We start from the raw sequence: 16,330 nt of genomic DNA, 5'->3' as shown, positions 1-16,330 counted from the left end.
ACACTTCAAAACTCACCTCAGAAAATTAGTTGGAATCTAGGTTATACTTTGCTGACAATAGGATGATATTATTACAGGATTTTTCTTTGATTCCTTACGAATCTGTATCAAAACCTAAACAGTTTGAACATGGTTATGTTTTTTGGTGCCATTGTGTAGAAAAATATTTGCCAGACTTCAGAATATTGCAAAGATGTTGATTACACAAAAGGCTTTGTCATTGAGGACATGCATGTTTTCTGGTCATTGGTGGCCTGAGCAAATTGATATGTTCATCAGGCTAACAAAAATAATTCATTGCTATTGTTGAAACAAAGAGCAGTTGCCAAAGCTCAGCAGCCAGTCAGCTTTTCACCCACAGTATAAATTATGATTGTTTGAAATGTGGTATTCATGCGTTTGTCCTAAGTGCAAGATGAAAAACTGTCAACGTTTTTCTCTGTGCTAACAAGCAGAAGCTCAGAACTGCTTAATGTGCATATTGCATGCAAATTAAGCAAACTACTGAGGGTAAATTGGAGGCCAGAGACGAGATGCTAATTATTGTTCAAAACAGATGCTTCTCTCCCTCACCTATTTTTGCTAACCATTAAGCAGAACATTGTAATGTAGTAATTTATCTTACAAAATTTTCCGATTGTCATTTCTTTGAATATACATCGCTATATTATCTGGCTATTTTTGCATGGTGTGGGTGTAAACAGATCCTGACTGGTTAATTTGTCACATTCTTTTATTATGTGAAAGAATCTTGGCTGTTGTCTCATTATACCCCATTCCCACCATTGGTTTTTAAACCATAAATTGTGGTATTGACATCAGCCTCTTGGTGACCACATGCATGATACCACTCATGATTTCCTTAAGAGAAGTTTCAATTTCTGCCATGACATTATAGGAAAGACTTAAATCAACAACTTCAAGGAGAAAGATAAAATATAAAGGAGAATCATAATCATTAAAGAGATGTACATTAGCATATCTCTTGGATATAACAAATCAAAGTAGATGATTCTTTCAGCACAGGGAGATCTGTTCTTTTAGACAAGGAATGAAATAACACAGGACTTGTTATTGCTAACAATAAGCTAATTTGTTCTGCAGTGTTCACAAGGTTAATATGGCGCTTCCTTGATTTAAAAGCCATCAGTTCATGATTCCAAATGGATTTGGTGATTGCAATGTGGAATGGCCATTGCTGTGAGGATCTGTTGAGTGACCTCACATTGACTGGCCAAGATCTAGAAATGTATCTTCAGAAGTCACATGCCACTATCTTCAAACTATTCAGTCAGCGCAACAATCTATTAACCATGATTTTCTGTGTAAAATTGCACACCAGCTAGATCTTAGAAGAATGGAATTCTTTATGATTGCAATTGCCACATTGTAGTAGCTGTTATGCTGCTCCATGGAAAACCTGCAATCCTTGCCTTCTCACTTTGTACCCATCTCCCTAACAGAAGAGCAGAAATTGTATTAAGCTCTTTCAGAATACAGAAACACTGTGGTGTCTCTTATGTAACTGTGCAAGGTGGACTAATAGATGCTGCAGATACATCTGCTTCAGCCTGACATGAATCAGGTGCATAAAATGTAAAGAATACTGTCACCTTTACAACCACTGGCATGACCATCTTTACCCTGCTGTGAGTCTGCTCTGAAGTCTCTGGCTTCAGCATATTTTCTGAGGAACATCTTTGTGAAGCTGCAGCATTTGTTGAGGTTGTGGTAGGAGAATTGTTTCTACTGATCTTTCTCTCTGCCATGTTGTGGAGACAAGGGAAGGAAACTATGTCCCCACGTCTGTGAGTAAGTGGCTTGTGCACATTCCTTAAAGTCACAGCAAAGTCCTTTAGCCTGTTCCACATTACTCCCTGTAATCTTCAGCAATTTTAAACAACTCTGTGGATCCACCAAATACTTTTGCATTTTGTAGCAAAAGCCACTACAAACCATTCAGCAGTTAAACTGTAAGTAATTGATTATCCTTTTAAACAGCAGCGGTAGTGGCTCTTTCCTGCTGCTGACACACGTTCGGCTGTGGAGAAGGAGAAAGTGTTAGCTGGATCAGTGAGCTCCATAATTACTGTGCAGCCGTTTAATCAGTATTGCATACAGATTGCTGTCACAATCCACCATCTCTACAGCGTTCAGCAGACACTCACTATGTAGTACGAGGCCTTGGAACCCTACTGTCAACAGGGCAGATATTGACTAGGGTTTAACATTGCTCTACTGTCCTCAGCAGTTTCCTGAGGAAGAGCATTTGAAGACCAGGATCTCAAACCTAGTACTAAGCTCATGGTTGTCAGTGCAGTACTGATACCTACCCTCTATTTTGGCTTAGAGATATGGGCTGTGTACATTAGGCTCAAAAGCTCAAGAGAGGTAGCAGTAACACTGCCTTCAGAAGATCCCATAGTCCATTGACAGGACAGATGCAATAACGTAAGTGCTATCAACACCCCCAGCGTCAAAGCATTGACCACACTTGATCATCTCTGCTGGGCGAGTCCACACACCTGACATGTGGCTCATGAAATAAGTGATGGACCATCAACACCTGAACCAAGACTGCCCAAAGTGGGAAGGATAGTGCATCTTGAGTCTCATCACTGATCGTAACCTGAAGTTAACAGAGGAAGAAGTGTGTGCCATCCTGTGCATCCCATCCTCTCAATTGCCCAACCAGTATCTGCCCGTCCTGTAACAGAAATTGCAAGCTGTGCATTGGGCACATCGGTCACCTGAGCACTAGTTTAAATGTGAAAGTGAGTTATCCTCAACCGCAAGAGACTATCAGGAGTAAGAGAAGCTTATACTCTCATTAAACCTGGCATTTGTCATGACCAGTGTCAGCTGTGTGCCTCCTTGCGGTGGAACCCAGGGTTCTGCAAAAATGAGTGTTGCATATCTGAATGCTGTAGCTGTTGGATCTTATCTCTGTGCTTGCACGTCAGTGTTTGTTACTCGCCTTTCCACAGACGAGGTGTGTGTAATCGTACAAAACATTCAGCAAATTTGTTTTATCCGTTCGCCTTGCTGGTTCATGAATTCCTGAGAAGTTTGAAGCTTCCCCTAGGGGACACCTTGGACACTGCATCTTGGCTGCTAAGATGCCAGTAATTCAGTTCCTTTCTCATAGCTGGCTTCATTCCCTATTCCTCCTTCAGTTCAGCAAAACCTCTAAAAGCCATTTTGGAAAATGGAAACAACCACCATTAGCCTGAGGCTTTGACTAAGATTGCAGTTAAGAAATGAACCTGGAATGATGGGCTAACATGATAATGCAATTAATTATGATTTTATTGTAAAATAAAATTGTGATTTACATGAAGCCACCTACAGAGGCTAGATGAACATATTGTACTGTAGGAGCATCGAATCTTTTTAGTAAGATACTGGCAGGATTCCCAAAAATAATCCTCAGAAATCATACATGCGTTCTGTGGCTTTGAACCAATGTGTATAGTTGCAGTACTGACACACAGACCCTCGCAGATGGTGGATGTATAATCTCTTTTCCATCCTGCATCTAGTTATAATTCTGGCTACACCATCTGACAGTATGAATGCTAAAAAATTCACTTAATTAGTACTGAGATCAGAGGAAAAGCTATTAACATATGAGGCAGAAATGAAATGAAATGAAATCGTGATATGTATATTCTTGCATGTCTACTTTATGCAATATACATTCGTTCCAGTATGTTACGGTTGCAGAATAATTTTTTTTAAAAAAGAGGCAATTTTTGTAATAAAAATGTCAGGCATCAGATACTTAATGTGCAAAAATAAACTGGTTAAAAAGCACAGCTGTTATTTATTATTGAATCCACTGGATCATCACAGATCACATATACAACCAGCAAGAGCATGATCCTGAAGCTTATGAAAATGTAATTGATTTGACATTTTTTCTGTAATAGCTGATGACATCCTCTTCAGCAAGACTTTAAGCTGCAAATCATATTCTGTAGGTACTTGAAGATCACCATGTAAGACGACCCCAAAAGAAATTTTACTTTATAAATGGCTTTAATCTTTAAATTTTTGATTGTTTAATATTTGTACATGTGCAGCATTGAAAAGGAGACAGTCAATGTGATGCACTGTCAAAACTTGCATTCGGTGGCTCAGTGGTTAGCACTGCTGCCTCACAGGACCAGAGATCCGGGTTCGATTCCACCCGCGGGCGACTGTCTGTGTGAAGTTTGCACATTCTCCCCGTGTCTGTGTGGGTTTCCTCCCACGGTCCAAAGATGTGCAGGCTCAGTGGATTGGCCATGCTAAATTGCCTGTACTGTTCAGGGATGTATAGATTAAGTGGGTTAGAGGGTGATGGGTCTGGGTGGGATGTTGTGAGGGTTGGTGTGGACTTGTTGGGCTGAAGGACCTGTTACCACCCTGTAGAGATTCTCTGATCTATCCTAATTCTATAGCAACTATCATGAGCTTTTAATGGCCAAAACACTTTACAGTTAATTTTTTAAAAAAATTATTTACCATTATATTTTTGGAAATTGGGAAGCCATTTCATGCAAAGCAAGCTCCCTTTAAAACAGTGTTTTATTTTAGATTCTGAAAGTGTGAGCATTGCTAGCTGGGTGAGCATTTAACACTCATCCCTAGTTACCCTGGAAGTGGTGTTGGAGAGCTGCTGTTCTGAACCTCTGCAGGCTGTAAAGCTAGTTACACCTCACAGTGCTCTGAGGAAGGCAGTTCCAGAATTTTGACCTATTGGTAGTGAAAGAACAGCAGAATAATTCCAAGTAAGGATGCAGCGAGTCTGCGAGGCGAATTTGCAGACGGTGGCCATGCATCTGCTGCACATGTCCTTCCAGGTAGTGGGGTTTGCAGGGTTAGAAGGCTGTTTGTAAGGAGCTGTTTCTGTGCATCTTGTGGATGGTACACTCTGCTGCCAGTGGTGAATGGAGTCGATGACGAAGGTGTTAAATGAGGTTTAAATGATCCCAGCTGATATTGCGAGATCTCAGAGTGAAACCCTGGCTTAATTTTTGTAGCTGGCATTCACATGAGCTGCCTGTCCAAGGCAAAAGAGGAAATGGGGTTGAATTTAAATTACAATTACTTATGTCCTGTGACTCTCTGGGTAAGGCCATTTCCTCACATCAACTGTAGGTCTATTTGGAAATCTCCTTGGGCCTCCAATTGCAGAAAGAGGTTTTTGGCCAACCCAATCGTATGCTCATCACGCAAGGGTAAGTTGCTAAATTCCTGTGGCTGTGGACTCTCGCTTGGGGTGTCTGTTTAGCCTTTGCTTTTGGAAGTTACTACAACTCGGTCACTGGCCACGGTGTTCTTGAGAAAGAAATCTGTCTGTTATCAGGAGCTGTAAGATGATTCGCATGATTACTAGATCAAAGATTAAATCCCACAGTGGGGGTGAGGGTTTGAATCCTCCCTGGCGAGGGATTGTTTGGTCCCACTGTCTGAGTTAGGTAATCAACTGACTTGCTTCCTGCAGAGGTGGGAGGTTAGGGAGAGAGGAGTAGAGTGATATGGGGATACCATTTTCACAAGAGTAAAACTCCTAGAGCTTTCTGGGGGTTTGCCATGCCTGGCCACACATTGGGAAATCTCTCATGAGGGGGTTCCTCTTGATACAGCTGCAACCCCCTGCCTAATGCTTCATATGTATTTTTACAGAGCAGACCCACTGGTCGAAAGTAATTTGCTTTCACTTTTTGAACTTCACACAGCACTGCCTGAGTCTCTTTCAAGTGTTCCTGAACTGCTGGCAATACGTCTCCTGGGACTAGTTCGCCCACACTGAGAATGGTGGCTTTAGTCTGTTCCAAATCAGGGTGCCTCAGGGCTCAATATGGACTACACCTCCTAAATCTTCCCAGTTTACTGACCCTGAGTCATGAGAGTCACCATTTCTTGTGGATATGGTAGCTGTTTCACTATTGTGTAAAAGATGATGAGAAAAGCTTTCCATCTCCCACCATCTTTATATTTAGGCACAAATGCAGTGTTTAAAGGGCCTTGTGGCCCTGTTCTAGGACAAGGAGATTGTAACTGGGTGGTCTTGCAGGAATGGGGGTTTGCACGAGAAGTGTGATGTGGAGTTTTCCCTATTATTGTGTAATTGAAAAGACCCTCCCCCCCCCCCCCGCCTCACACGCCCTCTTGTACCTACCTCCTGCACGCTTTCTTGCACCTCCCCCGCCCATCTCAATGAGCTAATTTTAAGGTAATTAAGATAAGTGCAGCTTCACCTCCTTCATCACAGTTGCCATTGCAAGGTGAAAAGGTAACTGTTAAAGCATTAGTGCTCATTGTTGGAATAATGGGGCTTGATGATTTCCTTTGTCCAAAGATTATTGGAGGCAGACAGCTAGCCTTGAAGTCCTTTTTTTGTCAGCTTTAGTTGGAGTTTCTATAGTGCAGGACATTCAGAAACTTCTGGAAGTATTTTCATGTAATCAGCCTTGATCATTTTGAGAGTTTGCAAGTTATTTGTTTAAATAAATAGAACATGGTAACAAAATTAGATTTTCTTAGAGATTTCCCTTGTCTTGCCGTGACACAAGAACAAAATAACAAACATTTATTACACAAAAGAAGAAAAATTCACAATACCATTTGGTTTAAAAATACCTTCGCAATGTAATCAGCAATCAGTAAATGTAATCAGCAAAAAGGAAAATTCAGACTTATTTTCTGCAATGTCCTCAACCCTAGACTGATATCACTCCGAGATAACAAGGTGTGGAGCTGGATGAGCACAATAGGTCAAGCAGCATCCGAGGAGCAGGAAAGCTGACGTTTCAGGCCTAGACCCCAAGGGTCTAGGCCCAAAACATCAGCTTTCCTGCTCCTAAGATGCTGCTTGGCCTGCTATGTTCACCCAGCACCACACCTTGTTATCTCAGATTCTCCAGCATCTGCAGTTCCTATTATCTCTGATAGCGCTCCTATCCTCTTTAGTTTTTTTGTTTTGATGGCCTACAGCTGTCTTTCTAGTTCTGATGGCTGGAAACTGTTCTTAATGACTTAAAACTGGACGCACTGCAGATGCTGGTAATTGAAACAAAAACAAATTGCTGCAAAATCAAAGCAGGTCTGGCAGCATCTATGGAGACAAATCAGAGTTAATGTTTCAGGTCCAATGAACCTTCTTCAGAACCTCTTTGAACTCTGAAGAAGGGTCACTGGACATGAAATGTTAACTCTGATTTCTTCCCACAAATACTGCCAGACCTGTGATTTTCCAGCATTTTGTGTTTTTGTTCTAAACTATTGTCTGATGTCCTTTTTTTTTTGGACATTCACACGGATGATCCCTGGAATGGTAGGCCTAAGATATGATGAATGGCTGAGGATTCTGGGATTGTATTCATTAGTGTTTAGAAGGTTGTGGGAGGTCTAATAGAAACTTACAAGGTAACGTATGGCTTAGAAAGGGTGGACGCTGGGAAGGTGTTTCCGTTAGGCGGGGTGACTAGGACCTGTGGGCACAGCCTTAGAATTAGAGGGGGTAAATTTTTAGAACGGAAATGAGGAGACATTTCTTCAGCCAGAGAGGGGTGGGCCTCTGGAATTCATCGCCACGGAGCGGAGTGGAGGCCGGGACGTTAAATGTCTTCCAGGCAGAGATTGATAAATTCGTGATCTTGCAAAGAATTAAGGGCTGTGGGGAAAGTGTGGGGAAGTGGAGTTGAATGCCCTTCAGCCGTGATTAAATGGCGGAGTGGACTCGATGGGCCGAATGGCCTTACTGCCTCTCCTATGTCTTATGGTCTTATTAATTTCTCAGAACTGAAACCACATATTTGTTTTGCCTCTACTTTAGAAATCCAAATTTCCAAATGATATTAGCATATCATACACCGATACTGTAGAATGCCAGTCATGTGAGCTGGTTTTTCCTAGACGGTATAAAGCTGCTTGAATGCAGTGGAGAACATTTCATTACATTCTTGATTTATGTTTTGTAGATTTTGGACAGAAACTGAGGAGTCAGGTGGGGAATTGCTTTCCACAGAATTCCCATCTTCTGGCCTGCTCTTGTAGCTGTAGTATTTATGTGGCTGGTCAGTGGTAATCTGCAGGGTATTGGGGATTTAGTGAGGTAATACTAAAGGGTGATGTTGAATTCTGTCTCGTTAGAGTCAAAAGAACTGCAGATGCTGGAATCCAAGGGAGACAAACAGGAAGAACACAGCAAGCCAGGCAGCATCTGGAGGAAAGGAGAATTCAACATTATGGGTATTAACCTCCTTCAGGACCTAATGTGGAGTCATGGATGGTGCTGAAGATGATTGGGTGAATGGTAATTGCTGGCCAGGGAAGATTCGCATTTCTTTTCTCTCGGTAGTGCCCTGTGATCTTTTACTCCCACCAAGAGGGAATAATATCTCACTGAAGAATAAACATATTTTATATCCTTTGTATTGCTTTCAATTGCCCTTTTTTTAATAAGACACCTGGGAGTCATACAAGATGTATTAGGCTTTAATTCTGCTACTCAATGAATATCAGAATTGCTTTTGTACATTCGTCATATTGCAAATATATTCAGAAAGCGCATGCTTAACAGGTGGTAAACATCTGTTTTCCTGACTCTTACTTTTAAAATATTAAATGGTTTGTTGTCTCCAAACAAAGCACGCATCAGTCAAATATAATTTATTTCAACATCAACCAATTAATCTAAAATAAATATAAGGATGTAATTCAATGAAGTAGGGATCTTTTTCAATTATTTTATGGACAAGTGGGAGAGGCGAATTTGGATTATTTTATATTTCTCCTCTTCTGTCTGTAAACAGAAGTGTTTGTATTAACTGTCTCATTTTCTTTTTTTTACTGAAGCAAGCTGTTGTTTGTTTGTTTCTGTCCAACCTTTCTGGTGAAGTCAAATCTAAAAATCACCTGCAGCAAATTCTCGAGTTAAATAGAAGACATGGTTTATTCAAGTATTCAGACCCAGGGGCTGACTGTCACAACACACACAAGCATGTATATGTACAAAGGAGAAAGGAAAAAGTTACAATTGCAAATAATTTAAGAATCATACATTTGGGCATTAATTCACAGAATTTTTACCTGAATCCAGAAAGTCAGTATTCAGTGACGCTTTCTTTTCATTGGAGATTATGGGAACTGCAGATGCTGGAGAATCCAAGATAACAAAGTGTGGGGCTGGGGCAGGCCAAGCAGCATCTTATGAGCACAAAAGCTAACGTTTCAGGCCTAGATCCTTCATTGGAGCTTGGATTCAGTGGGATGCAGTCAACAGAACTTGGAGGACTGCCTTTGAGATTCAAGTTGGTGCGGCAAGGCAGTGGTGTACAGACTTAGCCCACTTCCTTGACAAATATATTTATTTCAGAACTAGATTTTGAAGGAAAATTGGAATAGATGCAGTCTTAGTTAAGCCTGGAGTCTGACTGTGGTGTCTACAATTAGATTCTTAACTGACTGGCTTGGGGTTAACAGCAATTATCATGTTACTAGACTGAATTGGGGATGTTAAAGTGTAGATTTGAACCTTGTCAAATGACCCAGTTTCAACTTAACAAGATAGAAGCCAATTCTTGCATAGACATTATCTGTCCAACCAGGACCAGTGTATTTTTTTTGAGATCAGTGTTGTACTATCGCTGCCACTTCAGGCACAATGAGTTTCAATAGTTCACCTTTGCTCAAAATTGACTGGAGAAGACATCTTGTCTGTAGGTCTTATTCTGTTTGTAGACTGTTACGTTCTGCAGTGCAAAGGTGGGACATTCCAGGACAATGATATTTGAGTTCTGTTCTATTAACTGGTTCTATTAGCTGTAATTTTTGCAAGGATTCCAATTTGCATCATGAGGTAGCCATGTTTCAGTGCAGTGAACTTTGCTTTAAAATTAATAAGAAAGTACAGCTTTTAAAACCATTTATAATATCTCTTCATATCCTGTGGTCATGAATCTTAGCTGGAACACATAATAGAACTGACATGACACGGAGTTTTGAAAAGAGGATGTTGAGACTGTGCATTATATCCAATTACACTGACAGTGTGAGGGCTGAATGTACTTTACCCACTTCATTGCAATACACTTATGTGACTAGAACTGGGTCATATTCTCGGTAATTGAAGAATGGGATTTAGATATTCTGGTTTTTGCACATTATGCAACATGATTAAGTTTTTTGCTTTCCCAAGAAATCAAGGACACAAACCCTCAACATTGATTTGACACAATCCATACCATTTGTGTAGAGAAGAGTTTGTGGATGGTCTTGACCAATGGTCACTGGTATTATCACAAGACTATAAATCCAGAGACCCAGGTAATGTTCTGGGAGAGGGTGGAACGAGCTGCCAGAGGAAGAGGTGGAGACGGGTACAACTACAATATTTAAGAGGCATGAGTATGTGATTAGGGAGAGTTTAGAGGGATATGGGCCAAATGCTAGCAAATGGGACTCGGTCAAATTGGGATAGCTGGTCGGTGTGGCTGAGTTTGACTGAAGGCTCTGCTTCAGTGCTATACGGCTGTGTGAGCCAGGTTTGAATCCTGCCGTGGCAGATAGTGGAATTTGATTTCAGTGAAAATCTGGAATTGACAGTATAATGGTGATGATGAAATTGGCGTTGATTATTGTAAAAACCCATATGGATAACTAATGTCTGTCGAGGAGGGCAACTGCCACCCTTGCGTATTTTGGTCTGCATGTGACTTCAGATCCTTAGCAATGTGGCTGACTCTTTACTGCCTCTGAGCAATTAGGAATGGGCATTAATGCAGTCCGAGACAGTGATGCCCTCATCCTGTGAGTTAATTAAAATTAAACCCAGCAATTCCTTTCAGATTTCACATTTAGATAAGTAGTTTCCTTCTAAGCTCAGCCAGGTGTGAATTTTGGAAGTTAACTAGATTTATTCTTACTTGAGAAAATTTGGATTTACAAAATGAATCAGAAGTTGATTCAGATTGTTAAAATTTTATTTGTTTTTTGTTATTTTTGATGGTTTGTTAGATCAACAGCGAAGAGGCAAATTTGAAAAAGAGAATTGTGAAGATCTTCCAAAGAGTGGATGGCTTTTGTTAGAGCAGCTTTCTTGTTCTTTTTCATTTAACAGTATCTGCATGATTTTGGAAATGTGCTTTGTACTTGCAGTCAACCCAGATTTCCTGGTTACTACTGTTTCAAATACAGTAACTATCTCTAGAGTCTTATCAGTGTGTAGCAGTGGAGAAGGTATTGGTGCATTATCAGAAATGACTGACCTCATTTGTATGTATGTAATTTACAAAGCCAGGCTCTGGAAAAAGTATTCTTTCATGAGGAAATGCATTACATAAAAATGTTCATGTTAAGGCAGTTTTTGCTTGAGGTGGGTAAGGATATAATTTACATATGACCATTTATTTTAAAGGGAAACTCTTTGATAGAAATGCACATTTTTGATAAATATCAGAAATAAGGGTCTGAATGAGACATTGAGCCTTTGAATTGGTTCTGCCTTTCAACACAATCATGACTGATATTTTATCTCTGTTCAAACTTCTTGCTCAATCACCATATTTCTCGATTTGCTTAGTGTAGAAAAATCTAATGATCTGTCTCTCCCTTAAATATATTAATGAGCATTTTGCTGCTCTCTGCCAGAGAGAATTCCAAAGATTCAAAACACTTAGAATAAAGAAGTTTCATCTGATTGCCATTGTAAAATGGTTGCTGTCTTATTCTGAGACAATGACTTAGAATCTCAGATATCCAGCCAGGGTAAATGATCTCCCAGTATCAATCTGATTGAGGCCTGTAAGGAATTTAAGTTTCAATGTAATTGTTTCTCATTCTCCTAAACCCCAGGGGCTGAATTATGAAAGGGGCATTGGAACGCTAATGTCTGAGTAAAAAGCTAGCTCTGATCTAAGGCTTAGATAACAGTTGGGGCCCAACCCGAAATGTCAACTTTCCTGCTTCTTTGATGCTGCCTGGCCTGCTGTGTTCCTCATGCTCCACACCGTGTTATCTCTGACTCCACCATCGGCCGTTCCTACTGTCTCTGATCTAAGGCTTGCTGGCTGTTTGGCCTCCAACTTGACTGCCTATCGGCCTGTGTCCAGTAAGAGACAATGGCAGCTTTCTATGTTGCCAGTTCAGTCACAGAAAGAGCTGGTCACAGCTGAGGAATGCAAGACATTTTGGAACTTTCCGAGAGGTAAATTGGAAAATTATTTCACAAGACCAAGGGCCAGAGGACACACTCCTCCAACAGGGCCACTGGGGCAACGGGTGTTGCCACTGCCCATAGCCCCTCCTTGGCCCGTGGTGTGCCTCCATTTAATTGGTAGACACCACGCGAGTAGGAAGTCACCCCAAAAACAGCAAAATGTGAACAACGCCATAGTTGAACCTTTTTAATGATGTATATCAGATGCTCACCTCCTCACATCCAGTTCTGCTTTCAGTACTATGCCTTGGGCTGAAACCATGTCGGGTACTAATTCAGTTTGGATAACTACAAATTTGTGGGCTCATTTGCTTCTCTTGGCCTTGTAAAATGTAGGCTTGTTACATTCAATCTATCAGGCATATTCCTCTTCTGCCAATAGTTAATATCTGTTTCATTCTGACTAGAGCAAATATACTCCACTTTAGGTAGGATGATTGTATACATTACACCATTTATAGTCAGAGGCCTTGTGTAATTAGAGGAGGATGCGTCTATCCTTGTGTTCCAGTTCCTTTGTAGTAAAAGCTGACATAGCATCAGACTTTTTAATTGCTTACTGTACTTGAATGTAAAGATTTGTCTTTTGCAAACATGCAAATATATAAATCAGGACAAGCAGTTGGCCATTCAGCCCTTTGACCCTGCCTCACCATTCAATAGATCATAAGTAATCTGGTTATAAGCTCAAGTCTGCATTGCTACCTACCCTGGTGACTCTGAACCAGTTGCTTAACAAGAATCTATCTCCCTTATCCTTAAAGCTGCTTCCATCACCATTTCTGGAAGAAAGTTCCAAAGATTGTCAATGCTCTGAGAGACATACTTTGTCGAATTTCATTCTTCTTTTTTAAAAAAAAAGTAACTCTAGATTTTAGATTTCTATATTCTCCAGAAGGGGGAATCATCCTCTCCATATCTATTCTGTTAAAACCGTTCAAAATTTTATATGTTTCAATTCAATGTTCTATTAATACTTCTAAACTCCAGTGGATGTGAGCCTAGCCTGTCCAGTCTTTTCTCATAAGACAATCCTCTCAATCCAAGTATTTCTCTTGATACAAGAATGTGTAGATCCCTCTGAACAGAAATATTTCTCAGTCTTTCAGCTCTTAAAAAATAATGTACTTTCTAATTATCCAACCTTGACAACTAACATTTTCCCACAAAATATTTCATTTGAATGGCCTTCCCCACTCACTTCAGCTGTCTCTGTCACTTTGCAGTCTTGCCTCTGTCACCATTCTGAGAACAAAGTGTTTGTGTGCTCCTGGAAAGACAACCAGTCGCCAATCACTGCACCTAGCTCACATCTATTAGAACTGGGTGTCCTTTAAGTTCTATCTGGCTTGTTGTACTCAGTGCTGCTCATATTGATCGTCATCTCCTAACATTGGCTCTGAGCTTAGCCATGTAAATCATCGTGCTGCACTGATCCCGTCCACCCCCACCCCATCTTTGTGTTGCTCCCACAGTTACAATGGACAGACACAACTGATTAGTGAGTGGGTCATTGATCACTGTGCAGTTCCTCGGCTGATCTGTCATGAATGCCTAGACTGGTTGAACTGGACCTGTATTACTGACTATGGCCTTCTCCCCAGACTTGCGCTACCCAAGCTATTAGAGTTTGACACGTGGCCTTTTGGATGAAGCATGTGCAGTGTATGGACTGTGTAAGCTGCTGGCACATGATGGAGATGTGATATTGACTGATCACTATTGACCACTATGTTAGATTATATATGCTAAGCAGCAAGGTGACACAGATGTACTGTGAGACTTTAACTTCTGAATGAGGTGGAAAACTGAAAAAAAAAAGGCAAGACGTGGTTGAGATTCTGAGATTACCAAAGTGGGCGCAAAGTAAGTGAAGACTAAGAGAGCAAATGAGGAGCTCTGAGATCTGCTGTCATCTAATCCATAATTTGGGTGCTTGTCCCAGCAAGCAAACTGTTCTGGCAGCAATATTGTAATGGGAAAGTGTTGGTGCATTTCAAAATGCAGTATTGAAGTGGAGAAGTGAGTTGGAAAAATGCAGTGAAGCTGGCGTGTGTCCATTGCCAATCTCCATGGATGGGGATTGCAAGTGACATTGCCCATGCAGTGTACCCTGTGATGCTGGGGACTGCTGTCCAAGGTGGAGGCCCAATGAAGCAAGTAGCGAGCTGAAGCTACCAGGGACCCATTCTGATCTTGTTGGCAAAATTGCCACCTAGTTCCTCTCCACTGCATGGGAGAAGACAAAGTTGCTGATGAGTGTGATTAGGTACTAATAACATTTTAACTACATGTAAATAGACTTTTTGCCAATCACTGGTGAATCCCACCATGGCAAATGGTGGAATTTGAATTCAAGTAAATAAATCTGAAATTAGGAGTCTAATTATGGCCATGAATCCATTGTCAATTATTGGCAAAACCCAACTTGTTCCCTAATATCCTTTAAGGGAGGAAACTGCCATCCTTACCTGGTCTTGCATAAATGTGACTCCAGACTCGCAGCAATCTGGTTGACTTTCAACTGCCCTCTGGGCAGTTAGGGATGGGCAATAAATGCTGGTCTGGCCAGCAACTCCCTCATCTCATCAATTTTTTTTAAAAATTTTCATCTTGGCGTTCAAAATCTGGTTATAAGATCAGACTTTTATTTTCCCCCTCAAAGTTACAATCTGAGTTTTCTAAGCTTGCCATATTTCCCCAGCTGACACACCAGTGCCCACATCATTCCAGAGCTGCAAGTATTCAGCGCTTAGAAACCATCATCTAGCAAGAATTTTGGCATTTTCATTAAATGTGGGAAAATCATTAAAATTGTTTAAGGCTTCAGATAGTGACTTAGGTTTAATGCTGTTTAAATAAATCATTTTATCAGCAACCCATTTCAATATAGATTTCTGGTTTGTGTTAATTTTCAAACTTCAGTTTCTAAAATTTTCTTTTTGAAATGAAGCAGTCACGTTTTGTTTTTGCAATGATCTGTAGAAGTTGTTATATTCTTCTTTTGGACAGAAGCCCTTTGCTTCCCGCATCACCCCTGTAACCTTTTCCAGCTCACTTGCAGGCACAGCTGTGTGCAAATATGCTACTTCAAATCTGATTTTTTTTAGGCAGATTTTTCTTGTTTATTTGTTGAACTGTTGTATCCTGTAGGAAAGCTGATCTGCTGGAATCCATTGTGAGTACACAACAGTGATCTGTCCGAAAGATTGATTCAAATATTTAATTACTTTTGACAGTCTAAATTTAAAGCTGACCTACTACATAAACAAATTTAGCTCTGAAGTGTAATTGCCTCCAGATTAGCTTTGCGGCAAATGATTTATCCATTCCTATTCATAAGGTAGATATGGTTGAAATGAGGACAATATCCCACTGGGCAGTCAAACAATGACTTCTTGCTGAAAGTCAGTGAAGTCCAATAACTATTCTCCCTCTTCCCCCGAATGGGTGGCCCATGTCATGCTTTCACTGTACTTGCTGTTTAAAAAGCATTTGAGGTTCGGTTTGAAATAACTTGTGAGAGTAACTACGAATATTGGAAGTATTGGACAAGGTAGCAGTTTATTGTTAATGAACCATCTTTAAGGAAAAAATCAAGGGGAGCTAGACTGCAAAATTCTTCGTTTGAACTTTAAGTCAACTCCATGAAATATCACTCTGAGCTAAATGGCACCACTGTAAAAACACATTCCACCAATTTATATTACACTTTATCACTTCAGGATATATTCAATCTTCCAGAATCACACCAGAATAATTGATTGATTGATTCTTAGCTCCCTTCTGTTTACTTCTTTTCCTTTCTCAAACTGGTTCCTCCAAACTCCAGAACTGCCTTTCACAGTGCAGGTATTACTGGAGACCTTCACTCTAGCGAATGCTAGATAAATCATCTGGGTCATTTTAACTCCTCACAAAAGCGATCTTTTTGCTTTAAGAATTGGTTTCGTCCTCATTCAGGCACACTGTACAAAACATTTTTGATCTCTAGCTGCTCTCCCTCCCCTCCTTCTCCCTGGTAGATATCAACACCAGGTTATCTGAATTTTAACCTAAATTTAAAGACATGTATCCAAAACACTTATCAAGTCAGTAAGATTCACGTTAGCCAGAACGTAC

At 40.5% G+C, this 16,330-nt stretch overlaps 1 protein-coding gene across 2 annotated transcripts in view; it reads left to right on the top strand.

The window, feature by feature from the left end:
* The window catches only part of LOC125457676 (protein FAM124B), a 51,386-nt gene that overhangs the window by 18,320 nt on the left and 16,736 nt on the right, over positions 1–16,330 (top strand). Inside the window, exon 3 of one of the 2 annotated variants that reach the window (XM_048542225.2) lies at positions 8,143–8,305. The exons of the other annotated variant lie outside the window; for it this stretch is intronic. Coding sequence (XP_048398182.1) covers positions 8,275–8,305 — 31 coding nt within the window. The 5' untranslated portion in view covers positions 8,143–8,274. The remainder of the gene's footprint in view (positions 1–8,142; positions 8,306–16,330) is intronic. 2 annotated transcript variants of the gene reach the window in all.

This window comes from Stegostoma tigrinum, chromosome 14 (assembly GCF_030684315.1).
Source record: "Stegostoma tigrinum isolate sSteTig4 chromosome 14, sSteTig4.hap1, whole genome shotgun sequence".
NCBI classification, from domain to species: domain Eukaryota; kingdom Metazoa; phylum Chordata; class Chondrichthyes; order Orectolobiformes; family Stegostomatidae; genus Stegostoma; species Stegostoma tigrinum.
The sequence above is the reverse complement of the archived record's forward strand: the minus strand, read 5'-3'. Positions and strand labels throughout refer to the sequence as shown.